General features: G+C 37.2%; 1 protein-coding gene across 4 annotated transcripts in view; it reads left to right on the forward strand.

Annotated features, from left to right (window-relative positions):
- The window catches only part of BANK1 (B cell scaffold protein with ankyrin repeats 1), a 151,424-nt gene that overhangs the window by 60,913 nt on the left and 63,113 nt on the right, over window positions 1-27,398 (forward strand). For all 4 annotated transcript variants that reach the window (XM_054825390.1, XM_054825388.1, XM_054825389.1 and 1 more), the window contains one exon: window positions 4,732-4,928. In XM_054825390.1, the coding sequence (XP_054681365.1) occupies window positions 4,732-4,928 (197 nt within the window). The remainder of the gene's footprint in view (window positions 1-4,731; window positions 4,929-27,398) is intronic.

The raw sequence follows: 27,398 nt of genomic DNA on the forward strand, positions 1-27,398 counted from the left end.
TGGCTTAGGGTAGGTATATCATTGGATATAATGATTTCTGATAAGGGAAGTTTTTCAAAAGATGCCGTGGATCACAAATATGTATTCTGCAAATTTGAATCTTGCTATCTAAGCAAGGAGAATTGTTTGAGCAGCACATCAGGCTTTGTGAAGTTACTTGCAATATGAAAACCTAGGGCTATAGTCCTGCAGGCACTTTAATATGTATGTAATACTCTGAGATCTCACTTGTTGGACTACATGCAGGAAGGAAATTACATCTCTGCCTAGACAGAGGCAATGATGACACTGTATCTTTACTTCTTGTTTGACCTCCTCTTAAGTTTGTCAGTATTATTCAAAAGAAATTGATTTATAAAAGGCAGCAATTGGAAATGGTAAAAATAGAAATTTGTACTGATTTTTTTACAAACCATGGTTTCCAATGATAGCCATTGGAATGTATTTTGCTACGCATAAGGTGAGTTTCAGTTGCTTGCTTTTGATGAGGTATCCTATTGTAATAGTTATTGTAGTAACCAAAAAGTAAATCAGGAGTCTCTACAAGAAAAATATTGTTGGAACTGCTGTGTATGTAAAAGCTGTATATCAGAAATACAGAGCACACTTCAGACCTGAACTGCCTTTTTTTTTGTTTTAATTGCTTTTTTTAGTTGATGTATGATATGTTTGATGTAGTTCTAAAAAAGATAAGTATCTGAACATTGTCAAAATATATTTAGGTTTATGCATGGATATTACCTTCTAGAGGTATAGAAGAATTAAGATAAAGACTTTTCAGCTTATCAAGGGGTAGAATGTTTTAGTAATGAGTGATATTTAAAGAGATTATTCTGCAGTCTCTGAAGGGGAATACTGGAAGCCTAATCAGATGAGAAAGCTAAAGGCAGACTGAACAGAAGCCACTGGAAAAACATTGTGTTTAACAGCAGCATTAACTGAAAGAGAGAGCCAAGGCATGTCTGGGATTTTTAGTGGTGATGTCCTCCATCCCTTGTGGAAGCACGTAACTAAAGCTGGAGGTACTGTGCTGAATATTTTATGTTCTGTAGCAAACTGATTTCAGGGTACCTTGTATGTATATTGTTCCTTCATATTCTGGAAATAGATGCAGTCAAAATATACTAACAAATCCAAACTCATATTTCAAAACTTTTCTTGAGCTTAGGAAGCTCTGATTTTATTCTTGAATCCTCAGGTTTGGGAATTCTTGGTGCATTGATTCCTGTCCAAGAGATGGCAATTTCCTTGAGGAAAACCTGTTTCTTTTTCCACTATTAATGAATTTTCCTTTTTTTTACAAGTTGTCTGTTACTATTTCTCTGATTAAACTCAAACATCGAGGCTTATGAAAAGTCCTGAATTCATTCTTTTTGTAGAAAATACTGCTTTTTGTCACCTAAGGCTGCTAGCAACAAGTCCTATCTGGATTTCTGTAATTCTTTCTTTCAAGCTGAAACATCTATCCCAAAAGAAGAAATAGAGCTGGGTTTTCAGCTGCTAGTGAAACAATGGGAGAAAAGATAGACTGGGGCAGGAGAAACAGATGAGGCTTTAAGTATTTCTTTGGTTTAATTGATATTGACGCTGTAGAAGTAATTTTAAGTGTCTATTTAGATTGCTAAAAAAAAGAATGAATAATTTGGGAAATAAAAAAGGGTGTCGTACAAGATCTGCAGAAATATCACTGTAGGCTGTTTTGTTTGCTTACTGCAATTTTATGAAAATTCCCGCAGGCTAAGACAGTGCTACAATATAGTGATATTAGATTTTTATGCTCTGTTTTATAGCTGAGGTGTTCCAGAATGCTGTGCAGAGAAGGGATTATGATAGGACAAAACATACAAAACAGTAATTCCCTCTTAACCTTGTGTATGTCAACTAAAACTTTAATTAAAAGCAAGCACTGGCCTCAAAGTTAGTTGAAAGTTGAAGAAGCCACCTTAATGCACTCAAAAATATGCCACTTGGGCACTTTCCCTTTAACTGTTCCCACTTATGATCACCAGCTAACTAGTTCTTTGTGTAGGTGTCAAACAGCCACAGCTTTTCTCTGTTAACATTCTTCATTAAAGGACTGCTACTGAGTAAAAGCTGTTCACCTTTAGTTACCCTAATAACTACTGCTTTTGTTCAGTTTATGTATTTAGCTGAAATGTATCAGTTGTTCCAGTTTCACAGCTGATAAAAGTTCCAGCAATTTTCCACAATTCTCTGTGACAAACTTGCAAGTTCAAGAATGGTATTTTCTGCCTGAAGCATGTGTGCTTTCAAATAATTACAGCCTCTTCCTACTGTGTATAATACAAAACTTCAGTTAAAGCAGTTAAACACAGTATGGTGGAAATTTCTTTACAGTAGAACATCTAATTTGTCTTAAGAGCTCACTGAATTTTGTGAATTGGCAATTAAGTGAACAATCAGAATTAAAAAAAATCCCCACAAATAGATTTTGCAGTGGGTTATTCTTACTTCGTTATTTTGACAATGGTACCCTTAGTTGTCATTCACTTTTGCTGTAGAACCTAGAGGAAAGAGCTAACTTCTTCACCTTTGTCAGGTGACTTGAGAGGGATTTAAACAGTTAGTGGTGCCTCTTTTCAGAATGAGGGCAAAAGAAAGACCAGTAGGCTTCAGTTGTGTCTTTTGAGGTCTTATATAAACTTTACTATATTTTTTAATTAATTAAATATGTATTTAGGGAAGGAATTTCTGAGATGTCAAGTCCAATATCTTTTTCCCCTCCCTGCATGGGTAGCAAAGACATTAACTTACACAGGACTGAGGATGACTACTGATACCACAGCTGCAGGCAGAAATGGGTGTTGAAGTGTTACTGAGGTTGCTGAAAGAATGGCAGCCTGTCTCAACTGTTGGTATAGCATTAGGTATAGGAGTAACTGGTACTCATTAAGAGCTCTGAGGAAATTTAAAAGAAAGATAGCTGGATTTCTAACAGCAGCGTACAATTTTTCAGTCCTGTAGTACTAGAAGGTGTAATTGTGATGCCAAAACCCAGTTTCTCTGGGGACCTTGAGAACTAGAAGCAGGTTAATGTGTTGTCTCTACCAGACAAATTAATAGAAATTGTAATAAAATAAGTTTTCTGCAATGTGAAGTCATGCTTTATAGATTTCTTGCAGTTTTTTGTAAGAGTCAGCACACCTGATCAAGTCAGCAACTGATTGGGCATGGATAAATTACTGGCCAAAACCAGGAGGCAGACAGTTGGAAAAAACTTATGTTAGTGATACAAAGTATTCAGGGTAGTAAGGAGGAGGGCTAATTGGGAAGGAAAATGGGGGAAAGGCCTTATGAGATTTAGTAATTATGCAGTAAAATGTCAGCTGATATTCATTGTAGGTGAAAACAAAGTGATGCAAGTGGAAAAAGCAGTCCTATGTTGTCATACAAAATGAGAGGCTTTGAGCAGGCTATGTAGCACTGAGAAATAAGACCATGCAGTTCCATGATAACATCAACTTGTTGCTAGGCAGCAGATCAAAAAGCAAATGAAATACTAAGAATTATTAGAAAAGGGATAGAGAACAAAACAGGACATAATTATGACAATGCATGAATTACATGGTTCACCCAGAAGTTGAGTATCATGTGCAGCTCTTCTCCTGTCATCTCAAAATAGTTGTATTAAAGCTGAAAAGGGTTCAGAAAAGAGCAGTGGGGGTGATAGAATTGATTCTCTATAAGGCACAATTGAGTAGACTGGAGCTCTTCAAGAAAGGAATTCTAGGAATCAGTAAATCTGCAGAAGTGCAGAGATGGCAGACAGGGATGGAAAATAAGATGAATTGGGGACTATCAGTTGCACCTAGCAGGAGCCATGTTCAAAACAAAGTAGAGGAAGCACTTCTTTAGGCAGTGGGTAGTAAAGACTGCCAAAAGACCCTGAGGGCGCAAGAAGTTGATGGTGCCTGGGGCAGGCTGGATGCATACTTGGAAAAGCAATACGCTGCATGCTGATATATAGACAAATCACTACACACAAACCCACAAGTGATTAAAAAGTAGAGTATGAAGGCAGAGGGAGGTATTGATTATGCTTGATTTCTTTTTTTTGTTGTTGTATGTAACTTGTGGCCACTCTTAGGATACAGGACTATGCTGAAATGATAAACTGACTTCAGTTTAACTTTGTCCCAGTTCTCCAAGGTGAAAAGTAAAGTCTGTGATAAAAATGAATATAATGCTATTTCGGGTAAATCCTAAAAAACTTTATCCAACACATTCATCTTTAAATTCTCTGATTTTTCATTATAGGGTGAGCCAATTTTTACGTCTCTGGTAGTTACGTGAATTTTCAGAAGTGTCTTTTAATGTGAAAACATAGCACCATAAACCTATAAAAATACTCCATTCAAATTAAAAATATTCCTAAAGCATTAAATAATACACACATAAGCAGAAGCATGTCTTGGCTGTAGAATTTTCTTCCCCTTGCAAGAAAATTTATTTCTTAATAGAACTAAAGTGCTTTAAAATCCCTCTGTCAGAAAAAAATTAGATTTCTCAGTTATGCTAAAGGCTCCTTTATTAAAATATGTATGTGAATTTTAAAAGTGTTAGTTGAAGGAATTGTTCTTTGGATGCCAGTTCTGTATTGGCAGTTTGATAACTGTTATTCCGTAGCACAAAGGACTTTTGTAAAAGGTGGTGGAGGGTGTACTATAAAAGCAAAACTGTTCTTTATGAAAACTTTGTTTCCATATGCAGATAGCCATTTGGAGGAATTTCCTACTCTCCTTCACTGTGCAGCCAGATTTGGATTAAAGAACCTTGCAACATTTCTACTCAGTTGTCCTGAGGCCACACAGGCTTGCAAAATAACCAACAAACATGGAGATGATCCAGCAAGTATCGCTGAGAAGCACGGGCACAGGGAACTAAGAAAATTAATCAAAGAATTGTCAGTAAGTCCATATGCCTTTTCATATGTCATCTATAACCAGGAGACTATGACGTTGTACTACTGAGATTCCATACTATCTCCTCTTGTAAAGCCTAATATCTTGTAGTTCTTCTGTCATAAAATATTATACTCCTGCTGTCTCAGAAAAAGGGTCAACATGGGGTACAGCCAATTTCTTTGTGCACTGTCGTAATAGAGATCAGAGGTTTCGCACTGCTTGAATTTTAGGCATGTAACAGAAGGTGAAAAGTGAAGCAGAAGTACCTCATGTGGCCTAGCTACACTGGTGCTTTCAGTGCCCAAACAATGGCTATGTTGTAAGTAGTAGAAGTGCCCAGCTGTCTAGAGTAGGAGACAAAGACTTCTTTAAAAGTCACTTTAAAAGTGACTCTGAACTCTTTTACTGTTACCACTCCGCAGCATTCAACAGAGTGGTTCCCCTGCCTTGGCTGTCCACTCCATGTGAAGGAAGGCTAAATTTTACCACCCTGTGTTAGATGGAGTAAATCTTTCTTCAGCTGGTTATGCAGGAGGCGTTTGGAGCAACGAAAGATAATTTCCACATGAAAGATAATAATAGAATAAAGGTCTGTGCATAGTTCTAGTACGCAAACTATTGCCAGTAAAATCTAACAGAATTGGCAGTATAAAAAGCAATATACTGTAGTAACATTTGAGAGCTTTAATTGATTTTAAGTCCTTATTGTGCTAACTATAATATAAGCAAAGATGATAATTCTTGCTCCAGAGGTTTTAAAGCCTAGAGAAACAAATCAGGTAAATCATGTATTGAAAGAAAGACAGGATGTGAACCTTGGTATAAGTAAGCCTATGTTGTGGAGACCTGGTGCAGCTTTGCTGATGGCCTGATTTTTTTTTTTTTTTGGTGTCAGATTCCATGTTCGCAGATAAATGGTAACAACAGACATGTAAGAGGAGAAAATACAAGGAGTGAGAAAGCCAGAAGTTTCACTTTTCTGTTAACTAGTCATCTTGATGTAACCATGGATAGACATAAGACCAGAGATGGCATTTGAAGAAATGTGAGATAATAGCTGTGTAGTTTATGTCGCGGAGAATGTTTTGCATGACTGAGGAGGAAAATGCAAGAAACCCGCTGGTAGTTAAAGGCAGAAAGATATGAAGAATGGAAACATGGGCTGACTGAGGTTAGTTACTAAAATTCTAGAATGAGGACATAGGGATTGGTCAAGTTTTTTCTTTGATATAGTTGGCATCTCATGTAAGAGTGAAGGAGAGGCACTGGGAAAACTGAAGATAAGTTTACTGCGATCAGTGTTGAACCATGAAGATGCCTTTCGCAGTGTTTTATGAGTGGATTTTTTTTTTTCAATGTGTTCAAGGGAAAGAAAATTGCAGACCCTAGAGCCTGAAAGTAAGGCATTTTAGCAGTGGTCAAGATACTGAATCAGAACATGCTATTTGACTTGTTGTTATTGAACTGCTATTGATAGAGGCTGTAAAAGCACTGAGTGTGGGAGTATATCTGCAAAGCAGGTATTTCTCCTTTTCTAATACTGTTAAAGAAAGCTCCTACCTAATTGAGGATGTGATCTGGTGTCTTTTCTGAAGTGACGGGGAATCTTTCCAGAGTTTACTTGACAATGGATCTGATCAGATCTCAAAAGCACTGCAGAGCTTGTTCTATTGAAGTGCAGAGCTGATGTACTACAGAGGTGATGTTTTTTCCTCAGTTTTTGATACTGTAGTTGAGATGAAATTTAACTGAAGAAAATGTGGTCCCCCTTACCATCTAGTATAAAGCTGTCCACAAAACCAGGCTGTTTTCCTGGATCAACACGTTAGTAATTTCACATTTAACAATTTCTAATTGTCATAGTTGACTCACAGTTGTACTGGTCAGAGAGTAAGGGGCCTCTGTAAGAGGAGACATAAGCACATATGGTACAGGCAGACTACAACTAATATACATTGAGAGAGTACATTGCACTTCTGTAGCCTTTTTTCATTTTGGTGGACTTTGTCAGTGACAGAAGGCAGTATTTGTGAGGGTGATATATTTCACTCTAAAAAGCATGCAAAGCATGGGCATACCTCTGATTAGCTTTTCTTTTTTAGTAGGATTATTAATTGTCCTAGTAAAATCTTAGTATAAAATTATCAGTCTAAAACATGGATTTATAATGGTAACACTGACTTTATACAGTGTAATTTTTCGCTAAAACAGTTCCTTCATGGTATATATCTGCTATTGTTTGCACGTAAACAATTAACGATGGTCGTTCTCTGCCTACAATGACTGTTCACCCAAGTGTGAATACTTATACCAGCACTGAAATAAAAACAACTCTGCAACCATCATAAGCATGTGTAGTCTGGTTAGGACATGCAGTTGTACTACCCATTTTGAGTTTATTCAAATGGCCTGGCTTACTAATCCCACACAAGTAAAAATTGGAGCATGCTTCAAGTCTGCCAAATGTGTAATATGGTATTTCAGAAATGTTAGTTCCAACCACTGGAAGAAAAATGGCTTATTTGTGTCCTCTGTAATAGTGCACTTAAGAACAAAAACACTTAGTGTACTTCTGTAATTGATGGGAATGTGGAAAAGAAATATTTGTGTGGCTCTGAGCCAAGCAGAATTTAGTTTAACCATGTTCCAGGAACTTCCTGTTACAGCTAGAGTATTGAAATTGCTCGTTATTACAATAGAAGTACTTCTGTACTTGGCATACCTCTCACTGTTTTAAAATTGTTACCTGTGTTTTGCCATTCCTTTTAAGGAATAGCCCCAAATATACATAGTAATTAATCACTTCTATCTTAGAGCAATAAGTTTCTGGAAAAATGAGTGTATAAAAACATATGTTCAATTTGTCCAAAATCCTGGAAAGCATCTTTCATTTGCCCTTGTGCTGGGGAGTAAGAATTCCCTGAGATGGTTAGAGAGAGCGAGCAGCAAAAGAAGTGGCAACGCCACAGCTACTATTTCTATCTTCAAGCCCAGGGCTTTGCTGTGCAGCCCTCTTTGGTGGCTGGTGAGCAGATCTGTGATCAGGGCTTTTGGGTGACGCAACTTTGCTGGTAATGCCCTTCAGCTCCCATGTCCAGCAGGCTTACTGGAAAGGTGCTCAGGGCTCTGTTGGCAAAACTGAGCTGTAGGAGCTGGCTAACTTGCACAATGGGTTGTCTGTATGGCACAAGTTCCCTGTCCTTGTTTAAAGGGAAAACCTCTTCTGGAACTGGACACTGACAGTGTTGATGTGGTGAGTGTTACAGCCACAGAAGGAAGATCTGGAGGGCCTGGTGGGCAGCTCATCTCCTGATTTGTGTCAAAACAAAGCACAAAGGAAGGATCACGTAACATGTGGCATGCTTCTGTTGATATGGTTATATGAATGGGGGGGGGGGGGAGAGATTACCTTTTTAGTACCAGTGTTATATGCAGGGTCATTAAATGCTAAAACATCACGCCCTTTAAGCACCTGTATAAATGTGTGCTTCCACAAGTGGTAGTGTCTGCCTTCTCTGTCAGAAATCCTGAATTTCAAACACTCCTTCAAAATGTCTCCGTTGTGCTGAGGGAACAATGCAAGACTTGATCCGTTTGTGTTAAAGGTACTAAATTGATGGAGCTGTCCCTAACAGAGCCTTTAATGGGGATTATGATAAAGCTCAGTTTCAAATGTGCCAGCAGTTTATTAAGCAAATTGTATTTTTCTTGCATTTTAGCACAAAGCAACCTAAATGGACATTCGTTTCCAATTTCTACATGTTTCATTATAGTTTAAATGAAGTAATTCCCTTTTTTATAACATAAAAGAGGGATATTGCTTAAGATTCTGTGAGAACATCCTGAATTGTTACTTTGTCTCATTATTTTATTCCTCTGCAGAACTAGTACTTGAATATTTTTTTATAATTGCTTTTAGGTTGAATTGCTGGAATCAAGTGTGTGAATTTAAAACTAGTAAGAGACATTTAGTAGGAATACTGGCAGGAATCATTGTCTCAGAGTATCTGAACAGGGGAAACCATGAGCCTTTTGAATTTAGCTGATCTACTGATAGCTCAAATGCCAGTAAGGCCAAAGTACTTTTGCTTTCCGTTAGCCACAGGCTTGAAACAGTTCTGTGGTCAGTTGTTACACTACCCACGGTAGGATAAGCTGCAGTAGTTTGGTTGGATATCAGGGCCCTATTTCAGATATTCGTCTCTTGCATATGGTCTGTCCCTGAAAGCTGCTTTGACACCAGCTTGTTGCTCTTGTTGCCAGCTGTGGTCTTCGAAGCCTATGTAAAAGTTACGCCTCCAGAAAATAAAGAAATCACTGAAGTTCTTATCCAGTGCACAAAACAAGACTTTAAAAAAAAATAGATGAGAGAAAATTTCTAAGCATTAAGTGACTAATGAGAGACTATGTTCAATTTGTTACCCAACCATTTAAAATTGGAGGTCGCACCGATAGCCAGTTTAGGCATTTATGCCTTGGTATGGGCATAATTCTTTGTTCCAGCACTTTGGATTGTTAATTTCTCCCTTCTTTTACTAAGAACTGTGCTGCTGAATGCGTCATAGTCAGGAAGATTACTGTGTACCGCTTGTAGTATACATCACAGTTTCTAAGAAAAATACAATTCAGAAAGTGTTTTATTGGTTGTTTGATGCAAATAACTTCTGATTGTTGGCTTTGGCCTTTAAAGCAGATTCCTAGGGGTGACATAAATGTTATGAAAAATGAAACAGTCATTTCTTGTTGCCACCACACAGTCGAGACAGCACAAATTCATTTTTATTTTTAAAATACCTTCTAACATTTCAGAATTAAAATCTAAGGCAGAAAATTCGGGTTATTTGAGCTTTTTTTAACCTGCCCAAGATAAGTGGCCAGGCCTGTGGCAATCCATGGCAGAACAGTGGACTGATGGAAGAATCTTGTTCCTCTGCCACCGGCAAAACTCTGAGTTTCTTGTTTAATATAATTTTCTTTCTGCCTGCTCTAGGCATCTCTTAGGCACCCATTGAAAATATAATAGGTATTTAATTCAGTACATATTGGTGAAGTTCTTTTAGAATTGCATAGATTGAAAAAGTGCCATAGATAGGCCTTTCACAAGAAGCTTGTTTTTTTCCAGAAGGGAGAGTTACATCAATTCCTTTCTAATTCTTTTGAGGTACATACTGCAAAGTCTAGGTCCATAGTTACTGAGTTCACTGCTGTTAGCAGTTCCCTCAGTAGCAGAGAGAAACATAGTCATACAGGTGGTCAAAATTTTCACTCGGAGCCTGTTTTATGGAAGACATATGTTAATGATATAATTTGGGGGGCAGGAGAGGGAAGGAAGTTTTTGTTTCTGAAATACCAAGCTATATTTTTATAAATCTTAATGAACATAAAGTATGGGCAGGGATGTAGGTTGGCAAGTAATTCCTCATTGTACAGCTCTCCTTTCTCATCTCTATCTTATTTAGAAATGAATTGTTGAACCAGAATGCAGAATTTCTTCTAGTGTCTTCAACTTGATGAAATAGAAAAGAATCTACAAAAATAGTGGATTGTGGAAATTGAGGGTACTTTTTTTCCTCAGCTGTTTTATGTGAAAAGAATCTTATCTGGCTTTGTAGCTACTATCACCAAATGACAATAAACCTTTAGATGGCAGGAATCCCTTCAACAGGGATTCTCCTGATTTGCTAGGGATTTTTAGAAGCTCATCAGGAATCAGCTTTTGTGAACACAGAAATATTATTCTTCCATTTATGTTTAGCTTTGTGTTTTTATAAAAGACTATATGATATGGCAGAGCTCCTCACTTGAAACTATTATGTTTTTAAATCTGGTTGCAATATCTTCCTGAGATACTAACTTTCTGCTGGGGAAGGCCCACATGTGGAAAGATGAAGTGGATGTATATTAAAGAATCTTAAATTAATCTGATTGCTATCAATATTTTTTTAAATTACTGTAATGCCCCTGTAGTATTGCACTGGCCCATAGCTCATTACTTTCAAATAGCTGGAAGATTATGTGAAAGAGAAGAGGATTAATCTGGTTTCTAAAATTCATGCTAATCCACTAGTGATTCCTTGGTGAAGCGTGCTGGGATTTTATTCTTGCCACAGTATTTTAATGTTCAGAAATGTTGGTTACATGCATCCTTTGGTACACTAGAAGTTACTTCACTGAAATGAATAAGTGAATGTATTCTTTGATACTTGTTTAGTGACTGGATATTCACAAATCGAATTTGTAATCATTTTGATGAATTGAAGCTAAGTCCTCTGAGCTTCTGCCAGCTGATATGCAAATGTTATTCTATGTTTCCATCAGATGTTTGTTCACTGAGTTCTCTCTTTCTTTTCCAAAATGGCTTGTGGAGAGGCTTCCCATTGTCAGTGCATGGTGTCTTATGTTTAAGATTTGATTTGGGGAGTTTATTATTTTTATTCTTACTGGCTGACAAGTTTGCCTCTTCTCTTTTTCATATGTTCTCAGAAGGACATGCTCCCTGTAATAAGAACTTGCTGGCATATACTTCCTTTTGTGGTCAGACAATTTATGTTTTGGTGAAGAGATAAGGTACAGACTGAGCCTAGAACAGCTTGGCTTTAAGGAGAAAAGACTAGATTTCTCATTAAAAAAATAAATCATAGTCATTACACTAAACACATTTTTAAAGTTTCTATGTAGACTTTTATTCAGGCTAGAACCTTGCAACTTAACTGTGATTAAATCTTCTGTCGTAACTATGCATTTGAGTACAACCTTCTTGCAAAAAGAATGATAAATGGATCTGCAGATTTGGAAACTTTACTTCTGTATGAGATGCCTGTTGAAATTTGTGTGTCATTTAAAATGAACTAGGATGGTTTTTCCAAAGAATTGTCTGGTATTTTGTCTTATCTTTTGATATTCTGTAACTATAGCAGTGACACAGTGGAAGTCAGTTATTTGCAATTCACTGTTTCAAAAAGCCTTTACAATTTTTAAGGGAAACCTGAATACTAATGGAATTTCAGGCAAAATGCTTGTGAATTAAAAGCAGGGAAAATGAAAAAGCATTCTGTAATGATACCTCTGTTCTTAAATGTACGCAGGATTGTAAACCCAAGGGATTTCCAGAGGTCTTTCTGACTGTTTTGTTGACAGGGCAACATCAGCAAAGATACTTAGCTAAGGGACTTTTTGGAAAGGTGGGGTGGGGAGTGTCCAGTTTTTCAGAAGTAGTATTTAGGCTGAAAAGAATCATCCATATCATTCATCTGCATTATTAGGCTCTGAATCTGTTTGAACATGTGAAAAACATTTGGCTAAGCTGTTTATGTTAATGAAAAATGCAAATACAATACAGAATACAGTGAGAGAAAATAAAAGTGACCATGTTTTGTTGTGGAAATCAATGGGAATGCCTATGTCAAATCTGGCTTCCGCATCTTTATGGAAGTGTGGAAATAAATATGTTCAGGTAGATAAACACTCTACACTAGCCTGAGGAGGTGTTAGAATGTATATGGTAAAGATATGTAGAGTAATGACTATTTTCAAAGTAAATGAGCTGTTTCTGCTTAACCTCTCTCATGGTAAGTGAACAAACAAATTTTACATGAAATACTGTTCTGTAAAAGATGTAATTACTCTATTTGGCTAGTTAAGATACCACTGAAGCTAGAAGCGTAAGGAAGTATTCAACAGGCTAGAGATTTTTGTGGATGTTGAGAATTTTTAGTCACTGTGTAGTATGTCGTTTTCATCATGAGGGCATGAATCCTTTACCTGAATTATAAACCAGTTGCATGAGGTTAAGACATTTTCCTAGGGAGAAGCTACCCCATAGTTGTCCATTAAAACAATTGTTCCTTGCACCCTTCCATCAACTTTCCTTCACTGACTGTTCCAATAAGTGTGTTATTAGGTGAGAAGGTGGCCTTTTTATTTCTTCCTCAAATACAGACATCTTGGAAGCCCTTGTAATGCAGAGGAAAAGGTAAATGATCTAAAATCATCTGCTTAGCTCCAGGTTTACTACAGAAGGAAGGATTGCTGGGGGATTCCAACAGAAAGTCTAGAAGCAAGTTTTGGATCTTGCCTCTGTCAGTTGAAGTAATTCGAAAGTACGTATAACTGTCAAAAAGCAGGTTTACCTTGATATAGTATATGCTGTCAGTGAGACTATCTGGAGTATGCCATTTGGCTACCTCCCAGTGATCTGGAAGGAACCAAACATCTGTCATATCTTACAAGTTGTTGAGCACAAAGAAAGATAGTGTGTCAACAATGCCTTTCTCCAGCCTCTCAGAAGGGAAAAAACAGAAACAAAACAACCCACAAGAGTCTTTCAGCTTCATGGGGGAAAAGGAAGGAAAATTAGGATGGTAAAGGAGCTGTTATAGTTATTGTGGTAAATATAGTCTGTGAGCCAAAGCCCACCTACCTTTTGAGTGACATTGTGAAGTCTGAAGGGAGCTTTTTGACCTCAAAGCCCGAAGAAAAACTAGGTAGAGAAGCAAGGATTAATGAGTAAAGTTAGGCAAGAGGCTTGCTGTGTTCTTAGCAATCTGAGGGTTCAGAGCTCTGCACAGATCTGATAGAGACTTTCCTACAGCTGTAATTTATTGCTTAATTAGGAAAATTGTCTTTAGGCTCTACATCAATAGAATGACCATTAGGGAAAGACATTTCTCAAAGCTACCAAGCCCATTATATGGAAACTGCTTAAGAAAATGCATTTCTGCCCTGCATAGTGTTAGTTCTGTTTAACACAGCCATGCACAGTCTCAACTTGTAACTCGGAGGACCCTGGACAGAAGGCATACTCTTTTATTTTGCCTTCTATTCTTCCCACCCCCATATATTTTTTACAATAAAAGATTCAGTATTTCATTGCCAGGACTCTAGGGTGTCTCGCAATAATCATTTCCTTTTCTTATGCAAACTTAAAAATGATTTCTCAGTTCCCACACTCTACCAAACTCAGAAGAACATGGAGCAATTGACATACATATGTTCACTTTCATGAAAAAAGCCAGTATGTTAATAGATTTCTTTGCAATACATGTTTAATAACCATCACAATCACTATAATGGAAATTGTATGCTGTGTCTGTAACGGACATGGGCAGCTTTCCTCAACCCCATGAGCTACATGCCAGAATCTTCGTGTGGCTGGCAGCAGCAGTGTATGTATGTCAGAGGTTTGGGAGCTGTTCTCAGGAAGATGTTGTTAATGGTTTTCTACAGCTCTTACAGTGAGTGTGAGGCACATAACCGGATCTTAGCACTCTCTGAGTGCTTGGCTTGATTTTGCTTGCTTCTGAGATTTCAGGTTATTTTGCTGCTCCTGCGTGGTCTTGGGATGTCCCAGGAGCTGCTTAAGACCTGCAGTTGGCCGCTTCAGCCTTCTGAATTCCAACTGAATTTATCTGCTGTTAATAAATAACCACTTTCTGAGAGCCTCAAGAATGAAAGTAGGCAGGAAAGTCTCCTGCCATATGGAAGATACTAGCAAGTTCCCTTCAGACTACCTAGGAAAACACAGAAATCAGTATCTGTACCAGACATGGAAGTAATTTAAGTGTGATTCCTAATTGGATCACTTAAACCTTCAAAGATCTTTTTTAACGAGATTTTTTTTTTTAAAAAAAATGCTGCCAGTTGATACCATGTACTGTCTTACGTAAATGGGTCAAAGGATTGAACAAAAGTTTCCATGGAGACTTTATATGACTCCAAGGTGCTTTCTGAATTAATTAAAGCCTTGTGTTGCAAGGAAAAGAGGTTAAAGGTGACAAAATCTAGAACTGGTATATAGATCTGCAGTCAATTCTGGCTAGCTTGTCCTAGGGACGCCTGTCATCATTGACAACATAATCAGTGAAGTTGTAACTGTAAAAACTCATGATTTTTATAGACTTCTTTGTTCCTCTTGTCAGAAAAGTTAAACAAGACAGACCTAGGTGCAGGCCTGAGCTAATCATGCACATACAGAACAAGAAAAAAAACAAACCTCCTTCTAGAATATCCAAAATAGATAGTTTCAGAATTCTGAAAGCAATCATGATTGAGCTCATTAGTGAGAACTGTTCACCTCCTTTTTTCCAGATTATGAATTAAAGAGCAGGTTTTTATTTCTAATTTCTTTTGTGCATATTAAATGCACCCATGTAATGCAAACAGAAAGATGATATTTCTTACTAATTTTTTTAGTAAATAAAATGACAAAGAAGCAAGTGTGCATACAAAGTATATTGGGACCGCATTGTGTTGTGGCTCATGAAATATGTGTTTAGTTAGGGCTTGGGCACTCGGTGAAACGGACTTGTATCAGACCCTTGACTGTGAATCATTACTGAAGAACAAATAATACACAGTGCCAGGAGCAAAATGCAGCACATTGTTCAGGCAGCACTTAATGAGGAGGAGTAGTTAAGAGACTTATTGGAGTAGAAAATGTCCAGAAAGGTGGTAAACAACTGGGTAGGGTTTTAGCAGTGATTCACTCTCTATCTGTAAGCAGTAGATGCCTGCAAAAAGAGTAGATGGTAGAAGTCCATGAGCAGAGACTTTTAAGCAGCCTTGGAAAAATGCAGAGCTGGTGAGCTACTGCTGAACAAAAGCAGAGCAGAAATAACATACCCAGGGCATAAATGAACAAAACCATACCTTCATAAAAGCTGAAGTTTTAACTACCTACCACAGTTGAGGTGAAAAAAATTAAAGCGATTTGGAACAGAAGATGATACAGGTATTTGTTCTTAGGGAATTCTTTCTAATCTAGCTTTTTCTACTAGCAATTGAAGATCACTGGGGGTGAAAATATACATTGGCCAAGGTATATTAAGTTGATATGGAGAAGCTAAAAATTATCACTAAAATGTCTGGAGTTCTGAGGTACTGTGACTGTGAGCATCAAACTTTTTTACAGTTTTACTGTGTGGCATCATGTTCTCATAAGTGTATGGTCAAAATTTGGTGCTTGTGGCTTATGTAACATGGCCACTGGCAAGAATAAATGCCATTATACGAAGCAAATGACAAGAAGTTAGCAGGATTCCAAGAATTTTAAAAGACTAATGTCTTTTTGAAAAACTTGTGTTAAATGGATCATAAATGGCTTTATTGCTGTTGCCTAAGAAGTCTGTGAGGACTCAGGGGAAGGCTAGCTATGGATTCATAGTCTGAACACCATACGTGGTAGTCTGGTTATAAAGGGCAAATTTTAAAATATGTGTTAGGTTTGGGAAAAGTGAACTTTGTGATCTACTGCAAAAAAGGCTATGGAGGGTTTATGGCTAGTAATGATGACGATAGTGCAAAGCAACAAAGGTTGCATATTCCCAATTATTACTATAATGAGTTTTTCTGCTGTGTAGGTGGGATTTCTTCTCTTTTTTTAATGGGATAAGACTGGAAACTTATACTGTTTTGGGTGAATACATTATTAAGGATACAAAAGAATAGGAATGCATGTAAGAACAGAAAAATCTATGGTGGGGAGGCAGAGATATTTTATACTTGCATTCAATGAACCATATGATTGGAGACACAGCTAAGACTTTTCATGTATGTCAAAAATATAGGCCAGGTCAAGTGAAAGAATTCATTGCTGATAGTTTATAAAGAATTAGCTCCGTAGAGAAAAGTAGGCACAGGTTTGTTTATGTTGCTGGGCGAAGAGGGAATCACGTATTCTTTATTTTTATTCTCATTTCCCTAAAAGAGCTTCAAAAGATCTTTCAAACCTTTCACAGCAAATGTAGATAAACTAATGATTGGATATATCAAATCTTGATTTTTGCTGGATAACGCTATGCTTCACCTAACAACTATGAAAATTGACCATATTTATGTGGGCAAGAGTAAAAGGTGTTGCAATTAGATACAGGTTTAAAAATTTGAGTGCTGCTATTCCTTATTTTCATCCTTAAAAGGCTAGTGAAAAAAAGTAGCTGTATGTTAACAGACTGTAGAATTCTACTTCGATCTGTATTAAATCCTGGAAGTTGACAGAATAGTGCAAATGAATCATGGATTGTCGATTGTCATCTTCTGTAACCAAAAAGGTTGTGCTCTTGGTAGCAGAGGACAGTTGCTATAAATGGACTGCTATAGCAACAGAGGTCAGTCAGAACTCAATGTGAATTTGTGATCTAGCAGCTCTCTACACAAGACTGTTTTTAGAGTGGTCTCAGTGACTGCAAATATCAATGTTTTCACAAAAAATAGTGGACTATTTTGCAGACTAACAGGAGATTACCATAAAAAATACAGGATCTAACCCATCCAGAGGAAAGAAATGGGTTGTTGCTACCTGACAGCAGCGATGTTGACATATTTTAGAAGACTTGGAAATCTACCCACATTTACAAGGAATCACATGGAGTATTTAAATGCCACTAGTTTTTTAGTTAATAAATTGATTGTAGGAATTTTAATTGCCAAGAACCTTAGCTTCATGATGCTCGTTTCAAACATTTTCCCTGATATTTTGTGAGACTTGAATTCATCATAGCCTCAATAAGTTTGTGAGTCATTTTTGATATTCAGAATTGTAATTTGACCTTTCTTTTGGATTTCTCTAGTTACAGATATTTCCATTTATAATATTTAATAGTTAGGAAATTTTATCACGTTCATTATAATTCAGTTAGCAGTGAAATGTTAATTGAATACTGCTAGTTTGTTTAGATAATAGCTCTAGATTAACTTGCAGATTTTTCTGATTGGAGGAAATTTTGTGTTAGATTGATACACAGATTATTATAATGGTCTTATAACTGTTATTGATTCTGTTGGTACTACACGAAGCTCATAACATGCTGGTATATAGGAACAATTGTTAACCGCATTCCTATCCTGAGTCATTTGGGGAGTAAATGCTTCTGTGGTTACTGAATTCTTTTATTTTTGGTCTCAGCGTTGAGAGGACATGTATATGAACAGCCCTATCTCTAAATTAGTGTCAATAGTGCAATTTAACAAAATCTTTCTAGTCTTTAGCTCATAACATTTGTGATTCTATGTTTTTAGCAAAACATTTCATAATTTTAAAGATGTTATTGATTATATCCTTCAAGTCTCGCTTGAGATGTAATACTCACATATCAGTATAGCTTGTATGTAAAAGTACGTGGTGATCTTTCTTAGAGTTCAGAAATACCAACAAAATCATTGCCCCTGACCCATTAAGCTCATATTCTATATCTGGATACAGAAGAGGGATAGAGGCAAATTGAGTCACAGACTTTACACGTGTTATTCCACATTGTAGCTGTCTGTAGCTACCGAGAGGAGTCAATGTCAGAACAGTGCCTATGAAGCCATTTATTTGTACGAAATGGACCTACAGAATCAGCCTTCCTGGTATTTGCAAGCTTCTGAGTCTAGATCTGGCTTTCTCTGCCAGCTAATCTCTGAAATAGACTGGAGTCATGTGGGTGTAACGTGCCTGACCCAACAAAAGGTCAGATTCTGTTTGCGATTTTGATCCATTTCTAATTATAATCATGTTTTTTGATGTGGTACTGATTAGGGATGAGGTGCAATTTCATTACAGGTTTTTTTACATTAACACTAGGATTGTAGATATTTTAACATCATAAATAAGGAATTTATTCTGCCCAAAAAACAATACCAACAATACTCAAAATTGTGATAGTGATGTGCAGCTTTTGAGTAGTGTTTGCTGGAACACAAAATTGTGTGTGTCTCTTGTGAATCCTCTTCCCTTGTTTAGGTTTTACACAATGGTTAAGCGTTATTGCTAAGTAACATTGGTTAGGCTGAGATGGAAGAGGCCTTAATTTTATTCCTAGAGAAGCTTTAAGTTCTGGGAGAGGCCTTTAATAAATGTAATTCTGGGTAATGTGATATTTTGTTGAGATCCCACTTACATCCATATGAAAAAGCTAAGATTTTTTCCTCAAACTGGCTCTTGAAGATACTAATTTTATCTTTGTCAGTTCTTCTGCCTTTTTACTATTACTTTATCTGTGCAAAGGAAGCTGGTAAAAAATAATGTAAATGTGTCAGGTGTCTTTAAACCAGCCTCCCTCTGGGCTTAGTCTTGCACTGTGCTTTGCACTCCAGCTCTTGTAGACTTAGGCTATGAGAATGATCAGCAAATGGAGTATTAGGCCCCTGAAGCATTACAGGTTCAGTGGATGTCACTAGGCCTTTGAAACAGAGAAAATGTCCTTCAGAAAAGTTCTCCAGTCCTCCTTCAGGAAAAGCTTCTTTTCCTAACCTTGTCATACAAAAAGGGCTGAAATAAGTAAAAGAATGAAATGGAAGCAAAGCAACATTTAGGTGAGAGTCCTAACATTATTTGTAAACCATAGGACAGTGTTGAGCAGAAGGCAGAACATAGAGATGACTCTAATCTGTGGGCTAAGCAGAGATCAGGAGGAGGAGAAATTTGTGCAGAAATCTAATACTTATTCTATTATTGGTTTCTAATATAACCAGTTCTGCTTCACAGAAGTTACATATGTAAAATTTAGATTGGTAATCTGATAATTTATTTATTTTTTTCTTCACCACACCAAAATTTCTGACACTTTATCCCAAAGTTGCTAATGTAGTAGAGATGGATTTGTAGGTACCTACCCTATTTTTTACAGTCCTGGCATGTGACAGTGCTACAACTTGTCCATGACATGAGCTTATGTCCTTTAGGGCGAGTGAGTAGGTGATTCTGTCAGGAAACTCAGTAGATAAAGAATTGAACTCCCAGTTGAATACAAAGTTCTGAAAGTTAACTGTTTTGGTTTGGGGTTTTTTTTGTTAGACCTGGTTGTTATTTTTATTGCAAACTATTTATTTGACTGTTTGTTTTAATATCTATTCAGTTTATCAATTTATTCACAGCTACTGCATTTTGCTATGACTTTGTTCTGTAGTTCCAAGCCCTCTATAAACATGTTGTAGTTCAGGTGCTTTCACTGTCACTTCTTCTTTCTCACTTCTTAACTCAGTCAAAATTATGTTCTTTTTTCTATTGATTGGAGAAGCACAACGCTAATTAAGAAAAGGATGAATGCCATTGGGGCTGTCAGGTTTTATTTTCTACACAGAAATAATAGGACGGTGTTTTCTAGGGTTAGAGAGAGATAAAGGGAGTAAAAGTCAGGAAATTTTGTTGTGTGTATATGTGGGGGTTTTATGTACATGAGGTTTTTTTGTTTACTGCTACCTAAATTATGTATGCTAATAAAATTGCAGTGCTTGTATGAGATGCTTTTGTATTAATTATGTATGACATGTAGATATGTTAAGAAGATATAAAGCTATCTTAGTCTAGTGTTAATTTTCTCTGACCTAGTAGGGCTCTGACTGGTGGACTTGGAACATGATAGAGTTGTTCAGCCATACGTGTTCTTATTCTACATAGAAAAATGCTTCATACCTTTATATCAGAAGAGTCTCTTTTATTTTGAGGAATGAGTCTCTGACTCTTTCTTCACAGTTATAACTCCACTTACTGCCTTCAGTGGGGTTCACGGTATGCGTAAGTGATGATACCCTTGGACAGTGCTCCCTAGAATAGCTTCTAGGCCTATAAAAAAGGGAGCAAGTCTGCCCTTTTGAAATTACAGGTTACCGTATCCAATACTGCTTCTGTTGCTTATCAGCGTACAAAAGGAAGAAGAAATAGCGGGAGCAGAGGTTCGAGCATAGCTTCACTGGCATTTTCAGTGATAGCAAGCCACAGTGATCTGCTACAACAAGAACAGCTATATTTTTGTCTGTTTTCCACGCTTTCAGGAATATTAGGGCAGTCAGGCTTTTGATCTTCAGTAAGCAAACAGAGACTTGATAGTTTTTTGAACACAGGAAGCTTGACCTAGGCAGTTATCTAATTGGGGGATAATGCAGGTTAGAACATTATTTCTGAAGAGAAGGAATTTGCCTGTACAACACATGCCATGTCTGTCTGGAGAGAAAAGCAGATAATGCTCTGGGAAAATAATGCAGCTAGCCTAGAAAAGAAGGAAAAGTAGGTTAATACTGGTGGACACAGAAAGATTTTGTGGCAGTTTTGTATGCCAGTGTTGGAGTTGTTAAAAATTTTGCAACTGTATGCATTCTCCAAGTAAATTAATGTGTTCTGCAAGAAAACGACTAGAAAGATTAACCAACTTCATAAAAAAAGAGACGTGACTGCTAAATTCAGAATTTAAATTCAAGTATAGCTTGTTTTCCTGTGCATTTGTGCAAAAAGCCTTTTTCCCCCGAGATTTTTCTTCCTTGTTGTATACAGACTTGCACTTCTTTGATCATACTGGTCTTTTGAGTAAAATAGATTATTCTCGAGGTAATCACTAGCTGTTCCACATGCAGGCTTTGCAATTAAACTTCCGTACCTTCAAATCCTGATTTAGCTGAATAAACATTGTGTCCTCATCAAGTGATCGCAGCCACGTTGTAGCTGGCAGTGTAAGGTATTCCTGTGTGTGTACCCTGTATGTGTCCTTTAAAAAAACTTGAGCACTTACATGGCAAAGTAGAAAATTAATTCTGAGTACTATAGATAAATCTGCAATATTAGAAGCTGGTAGACAGGAAGACATTATTTGACAATCAGTATTTTTTAAGTGCTTCCAAATCTTAGTCCTGCTGTAAGTCTAGTAGTAGACTGGAGATGAACAGCTAGAGATGAATACAGCTAAAAATGCTTATGTAAGCCTCTGTTTGCACATCAAATATATTATAAAAGAATACATGTGCAAGTGGGCTTAGAGGGATGGAAAGTTTCAAACTTCTAAGTGGAAGGGACTGGAGAAGTAAATCTATTTTTACAGAACTAAAATTTATTTTGCAACTTAAAGGAAGTCTGTTAGACTTTTTTGTTTGCTTAGTGTGTTCTGCCTAGTGCTTTTGTGTTTTTCCCTGCCACAAAGTCTGTGGACATTTAAGTGGGTTAAGGACCTATAGAATGAAATGCTACTGTGTATTACAGTGATAGTATGAAAACATTTATAGATGGATTCTGTTGTTTGGGGTATGGTCACAAAATTCACGACCATATTAAGGGAACAGAGTAACTCCAGTGACAACTGAGATATGTTATCCATTTGTTTATATTTAGATGATTCATCCTATATTCTGTAATTTTCCAAGTCTCTATCTAACAGCAAAGAATAGCCAGATTTATGTGATGATAAACAGCAGAAATCTATTTTTTAAAAAATAGAAAGAAAAAGGGAGCAGGACAAAATATTAGAAGGAAACTCTTCAGAGCAAAGTTAGTCCTGGAAGTTTGACATCCAGTGGAAAGAGCATGAGAAGTCTCCTGCTTGGTTTTTGTGCTGCCATGACCAATGAAATGTAGTCAATAAAGAAGGTAGTGAAAAGTTGGCGGGTTTTTTTGCTTCTGAGTCATGTCCAAAATTGGTTTATGCATGTTATCTTGCCTCTCGTTTTCATAAGGAACTGTAGGCTGTTGTTCAAAAAACTGGGGGAAGTGGCCAGTGTGTTATGCCATGTATGCAGCAAGATGGCAAGGTTTTTTGAGAAGTCAGACTGCATATGAGGAGCTTGAGGAGAGATTACATATCTGCTATCACTCTCTAATCTCCATGCTACAAAACAGTTGCATAAGAGGGAAGAATGAAGGCAGAGGAAAGGAGCTTCTTTCCCTGCCACTTTATCTATCTTGCACCTCCTTCTTTACTTTCTGGATGGTTTTGAAAGATCCAGAGAGCAGCAGATTGTGCAAGTCTAGGGATAGTCTACTTCTGTGTTCGCAGTTCCCAAAACTTGCAGTATTACCAAGATGTTTTGATCAGAGCTTTCTAAATGGTGTTTACTGTAGCTGGTGAATCATTCACAGCTGTTTCAGTAACTGTTACTGTATCATTTATACATTTCAGACAAAACAGGCAAATTAAGTTTGGCAGGGACTTGTGCAGTAGGAGCTCAAGATTTGTAACTGATGCAGGAGCCCTGTCTCTTTGAAACCATCAGATAAGGAAGGCCTTTTCACTTTAAGGAATGTTTTTGGGTTTTATTTCTGATATTGTGGATCTGCCATGTCTTCTACAAATGGAGCAATGGAGGGAGGAGTCTCCCTGTCCTTTTCCTGCTTGAGTGTGAGGGGAGGAATGGTTTGCTGTTGATCTATGCACAGGTGTCCTACGCCGTTTCCCCTATGTTGTAGTGCACACAGGATCACAGGAAACGGCTAGCATGTAAACACTGAGAGAAATTTCAGGGTGCCTGCAGGTGGGCCAGTGGGATTTTGACCACCCTCTTTTGACAGTAACAAATTGCACAACTCTGATTGTGATTTTTATGCTGCAGCAATTTGGAAAAACTCAGATTGACACGCAGATGTTTGCCAAGGATTTCAGAATAATACCATGGAATTTGCTAGTATCAGAATTGCTGGGACTTGTGCAGAAGGCTCTTTCTGTGTCCATTTTTGCATGCTAGTATGTGTATCTTTAATCCAATTTAGAGACCACTCTCTGAATTTGCTACTCTGATGTCTGCTAATCCATATTTGGGTTTCGGGATTCCTCATTCTGTTCTGGGCTACCCGTTCCACAAACAGAGATGAGTCATATTCTTCTTGTGAGTCTGTTAAGACTCTCTTGGAACTGGAAGTGGAACTAAATCACACAGGAGGTTCTGCAGAGTCATATGATAAGAAGAGTGCATACTAGTTGTCTCTAATTCAATTGCTTGAGGAAAAAGCTGCAGCACTTAATGGTTCAGAATTGAAGAGGCTGAAAGAAAAGGAAGCCTTGACAAATGTGATTTTTAAATGCATGTTATTTATTTTTTAGCCTAATGGTAAGAATTACTGGGTTTTAATTCTTAACCCACAATAATTTTAACTAATATAGCACCATATTATGCCCAATCATTGGTAATAGGCTCTAACATTAGTGATGGTGATAATGTATGATCCTTCTGATTTATTATTCATCAAATTAATCCCTTGGATATTTCTTTTAATTTCATTTGCCTTACTCCTGGTGTTAGCATGTCTTTAGCCCACTGTATGCAGGAGATCTGCACACCTTTTAGCAATTTTACAGATTTCTCAGTAACAAAGAATTATTTGCTTTTCCAACAAGGCCTACATATTAGTTGAGAACACTCTTTTTAGGAGATACTTTTTAAGGGAGCTGAAATGTTAGACATACAAACCTGCTACAGATATATTTTTGAAAACATAAAAACCAAAAATCATTATTCACAAAACATTTGACTCTGGTTCTTTATGAAGTGTTTTGCGTCTTCTTTTTTATTTTTCTTTTCTGAGTGTTCTAGGAAATGCTTAAACATCAGAAATAGCTAGAACTTGATGCAAGCAGACTAAGACTTTGACAGAGTCAAATCCCACTATGGAATCATCAGCATTCTTTGTTATGGCACCCTCATGAGAGATTTTAGCAGTAACTCTCATTTATACCCATATAAGAGATTGCAACCAAGGCAAATATGGCTAGTCAGGAGTGTCTTCTCTGTAAAGCCCACTTCTTCCTCTCTGTAACAGTATTTAACAAAATAGCCTTTCTCTGGATACTTTAATAATTGCCATTGCTAGTTGGGAAACATTGCTCCCAGGCCTTGCATGTTTGTTTATCTTTTGCATATTTATGTGTCTTAAGCTTTGAGCAAAACAGTGCAGGGCTTCAGTAAAGCAAATGCAAAGATGGTGAACTTGTAAGGAATAGACAAGCTATCAGAGAACTTGAGGGTGTTCAAATTTTAAAACTATTTGACATTTATTAAATACTCTTAATGATTAGAGCATAGTTTCTTATTTACAGTTCTCTGTGTGCTTATACACACCTAAAATGCTCTGTGAGCTGTGATGTTAGAAGATGGCTTCAGATAAAAATATTTAATGCTAACTGTCAAAATACTGCTGAGGCACAGAGTCTGATTTCACAGGACTTGATGTTTCCTAAGCAGATGTTTCCAGTTTTTATAATACTATTGATCTTAGTTCTAGCAACACAGCCTGAACTGGTGCAAATATGTTCAGATGGCATATGTATGTGGGAAGTAGTTTTGTCAGAATGTCTCAAGCATGATTGTTCTAGAGATGTGTATGACAGCAGGTCACTATTTAGCCATCAGGATTCATGGCTGAAGTGTATTTTAGAGCATAGATTTAATTTGACTTGACACGTGGCAGAAGACATCTGTCATCTGTTGTTTTTATCACTTCCCCCTACTTGTATATTTTTAAAATAATAGAAAAATAGAGAAAAACATATACTAAAATTTTTCTTACGAGAAAATGTCGTTTTACCTTTTAGTCTTAGTGCTGATTTCACAGAACTTTAGTTTTAAGCCCTTTCTAATTTTTTTCATTTCATTTTTATAATTTATTGGAAATAATTGTCTCCTTTTTGCAGCTCAAGCGTTGATGAATTTGATCCTAATTTGTGGAACTAATGCCAGTAATGCAGTTCTTTTCATTCCATCAGACAGGCTAAAAGATTACCATTTTCTGCACTCTGGTTTTTTTTATTGTTCTAGTAAAGCGGTGCTGTTGTTACATTTCTCCTATTTTTAGAAGCAAAAGGATTTCATAGAAACTTTCAGTGTTAGCTGAAGATATTTTTCATTTGAAGATGAGAAAGTTCCTGACCTGGGTCAGAAGTTATCTGAATAATAAGATAGTTTCTTCTAATGTCTGCAGAAGTTGCAGTATGGAAAAAAAACCCCACCCCTTTCATAATTCTAATACATATATAACACAGTATTGAAGTGCAAATAGAATCTTATCATCTTTATTGATGTCTCATCTTATTAAACTGGGTCCTGTTCGTATACATATATCTATGGAGTTACCATAAATATTCAGTATACATAGCTGAGGAGGCAGTCTTGTGTCGTGTTTGCTCTGTATTTGTTACAGTACTTTGTATACAGCAATGCATACAGTTGGAGAGAGCTAAGTCGTACACCACTTTACATCCTCTTTCTGCTACGAGAATGCCAAAAGATAAGACTAGAGAGTCTGTTTCCTGAAAAAAAAAGTTTGTTTTTGTGGCATTAGACCCAGGAGTAGGAGCTCTTCAGAGACTATAAGGAAGAAAGGTTAGATATCCTCTAGTGTATGGAATTGGATACTATTTAGGTTCAGAGCCGTGCATCCATCAAGCTACAGCACACTTCTCTTGAGCCCCCCTGGAAACACTAAGGCAGAGGTTTACATGTGCCCTCTGGCCATGGATTTGTGGGCTACTCAGTCTAGTTCATACACTGAAGTTTGTTCTTCAGGAGTGTGTTTTATAGATGCTGATACTGTCTGGGAAACATTGATGCAACCATCAGGGAACCATATGGAATGTACTGTAGGAAAGGAGGAGACTTCCCCCTCCACCCAGTGAATACGACTCCCAAGACAACATCCAGTTAAGGCAGTAACTTCATGGTTTAAGCTGTGGAGGGTTTTATTGGTATGACTGTACAACCTGAGATCACATTTGAAGGTCGGAAGAGATAGAGTTCATTATATAAGTAGCCTGCATTGTTTATACATCTTGCATTAGTGCTGCTGTGCTGACCTTTCAGCTCTGGAACTGATATGGCCCCCAGGGTTTAAGGCAATATACTTTCTCCAAATTCAGTTGTGTCTTACAAAAATATTTGCGTTAAGATGGTGCTTCCCATAGAGCCTGTGAGTAGAAGGGCAAGATCAAGGTTTTATGAAACTATGTATTTATTCCACTTCTCCTCTCCTCAGTCCCATAGAGAACTGAGTAGGTCCTAGCTGTGGCAGAAAGGAAATTCTCTAAAATTAGACACTACAGAAGACAAAGGCTGGGGCAGGAAGAAACATCGTAGCTGCTTTGGATGTTTTCAGATTTCATTTCTCTGAGGTCTGAAAATGGATGCTGGCAGGAAGTTTTTCTTTCCTTCACTTTTGAGTTTGTAGGAGGAGAAGGAACAGATGATGGACAGCAGCAGCTCAAATCTCTGTACCAGCTAAGCCATACAGCACAGTCCTGGACACTTATCATCAGTGTTGATAGCAGCAGAGATGGGGGTGGACAAATGATTACAAGAATAGCATGTATATCACCAGGAGGATGTAGTCCACCAAATGTGGGAGCTATTCCTGCTTTTTGAGAAGCTAACTAACTCCATTTTAATAGAAATTGGCTGTGCCTTATCCAAGGGGTTAAGCTGTTCTGTGTTCAAGCTATTCTTGTACGCTGTTGTAGGAGAGTAATATCTGCATTGCAAGGTATTTAATGTCCTTGCATAATTAAACTAGAAGGAAGATGAGTGCTGTCGTACAAACAGTAAATTCCTCAGTGATTTACTTCATGTTAAGTAGATTCGTGTAGAAATTCTTCTTTGTTGTACAGAAGCTGATGGTTCCTGTCTACAGTGCCATCTGTCTAGATTAGCCATTCAGATCTGGCCAATGTCAGCAGAGACTGCAGGGTGGCAGCTAAAATTTAATTTAGCTCTTGTCGTATGCTTTACTTTTGCAAAATACTATCACCACTG

Source organism: Grus americana, chromosome 4 (assembly GCF_028858705.1).
Source record: "Grus americana isolate bGruAme1 chromosome 4, bGruAme1.mat, whole genome shotgun sequence".
In the NCBI taxonomy this organism is placed as follows: Eukaryota; Metazoa; Chordata; class Aves; order Gruiformes; family Gruidae; genus Grus; species Grus americana.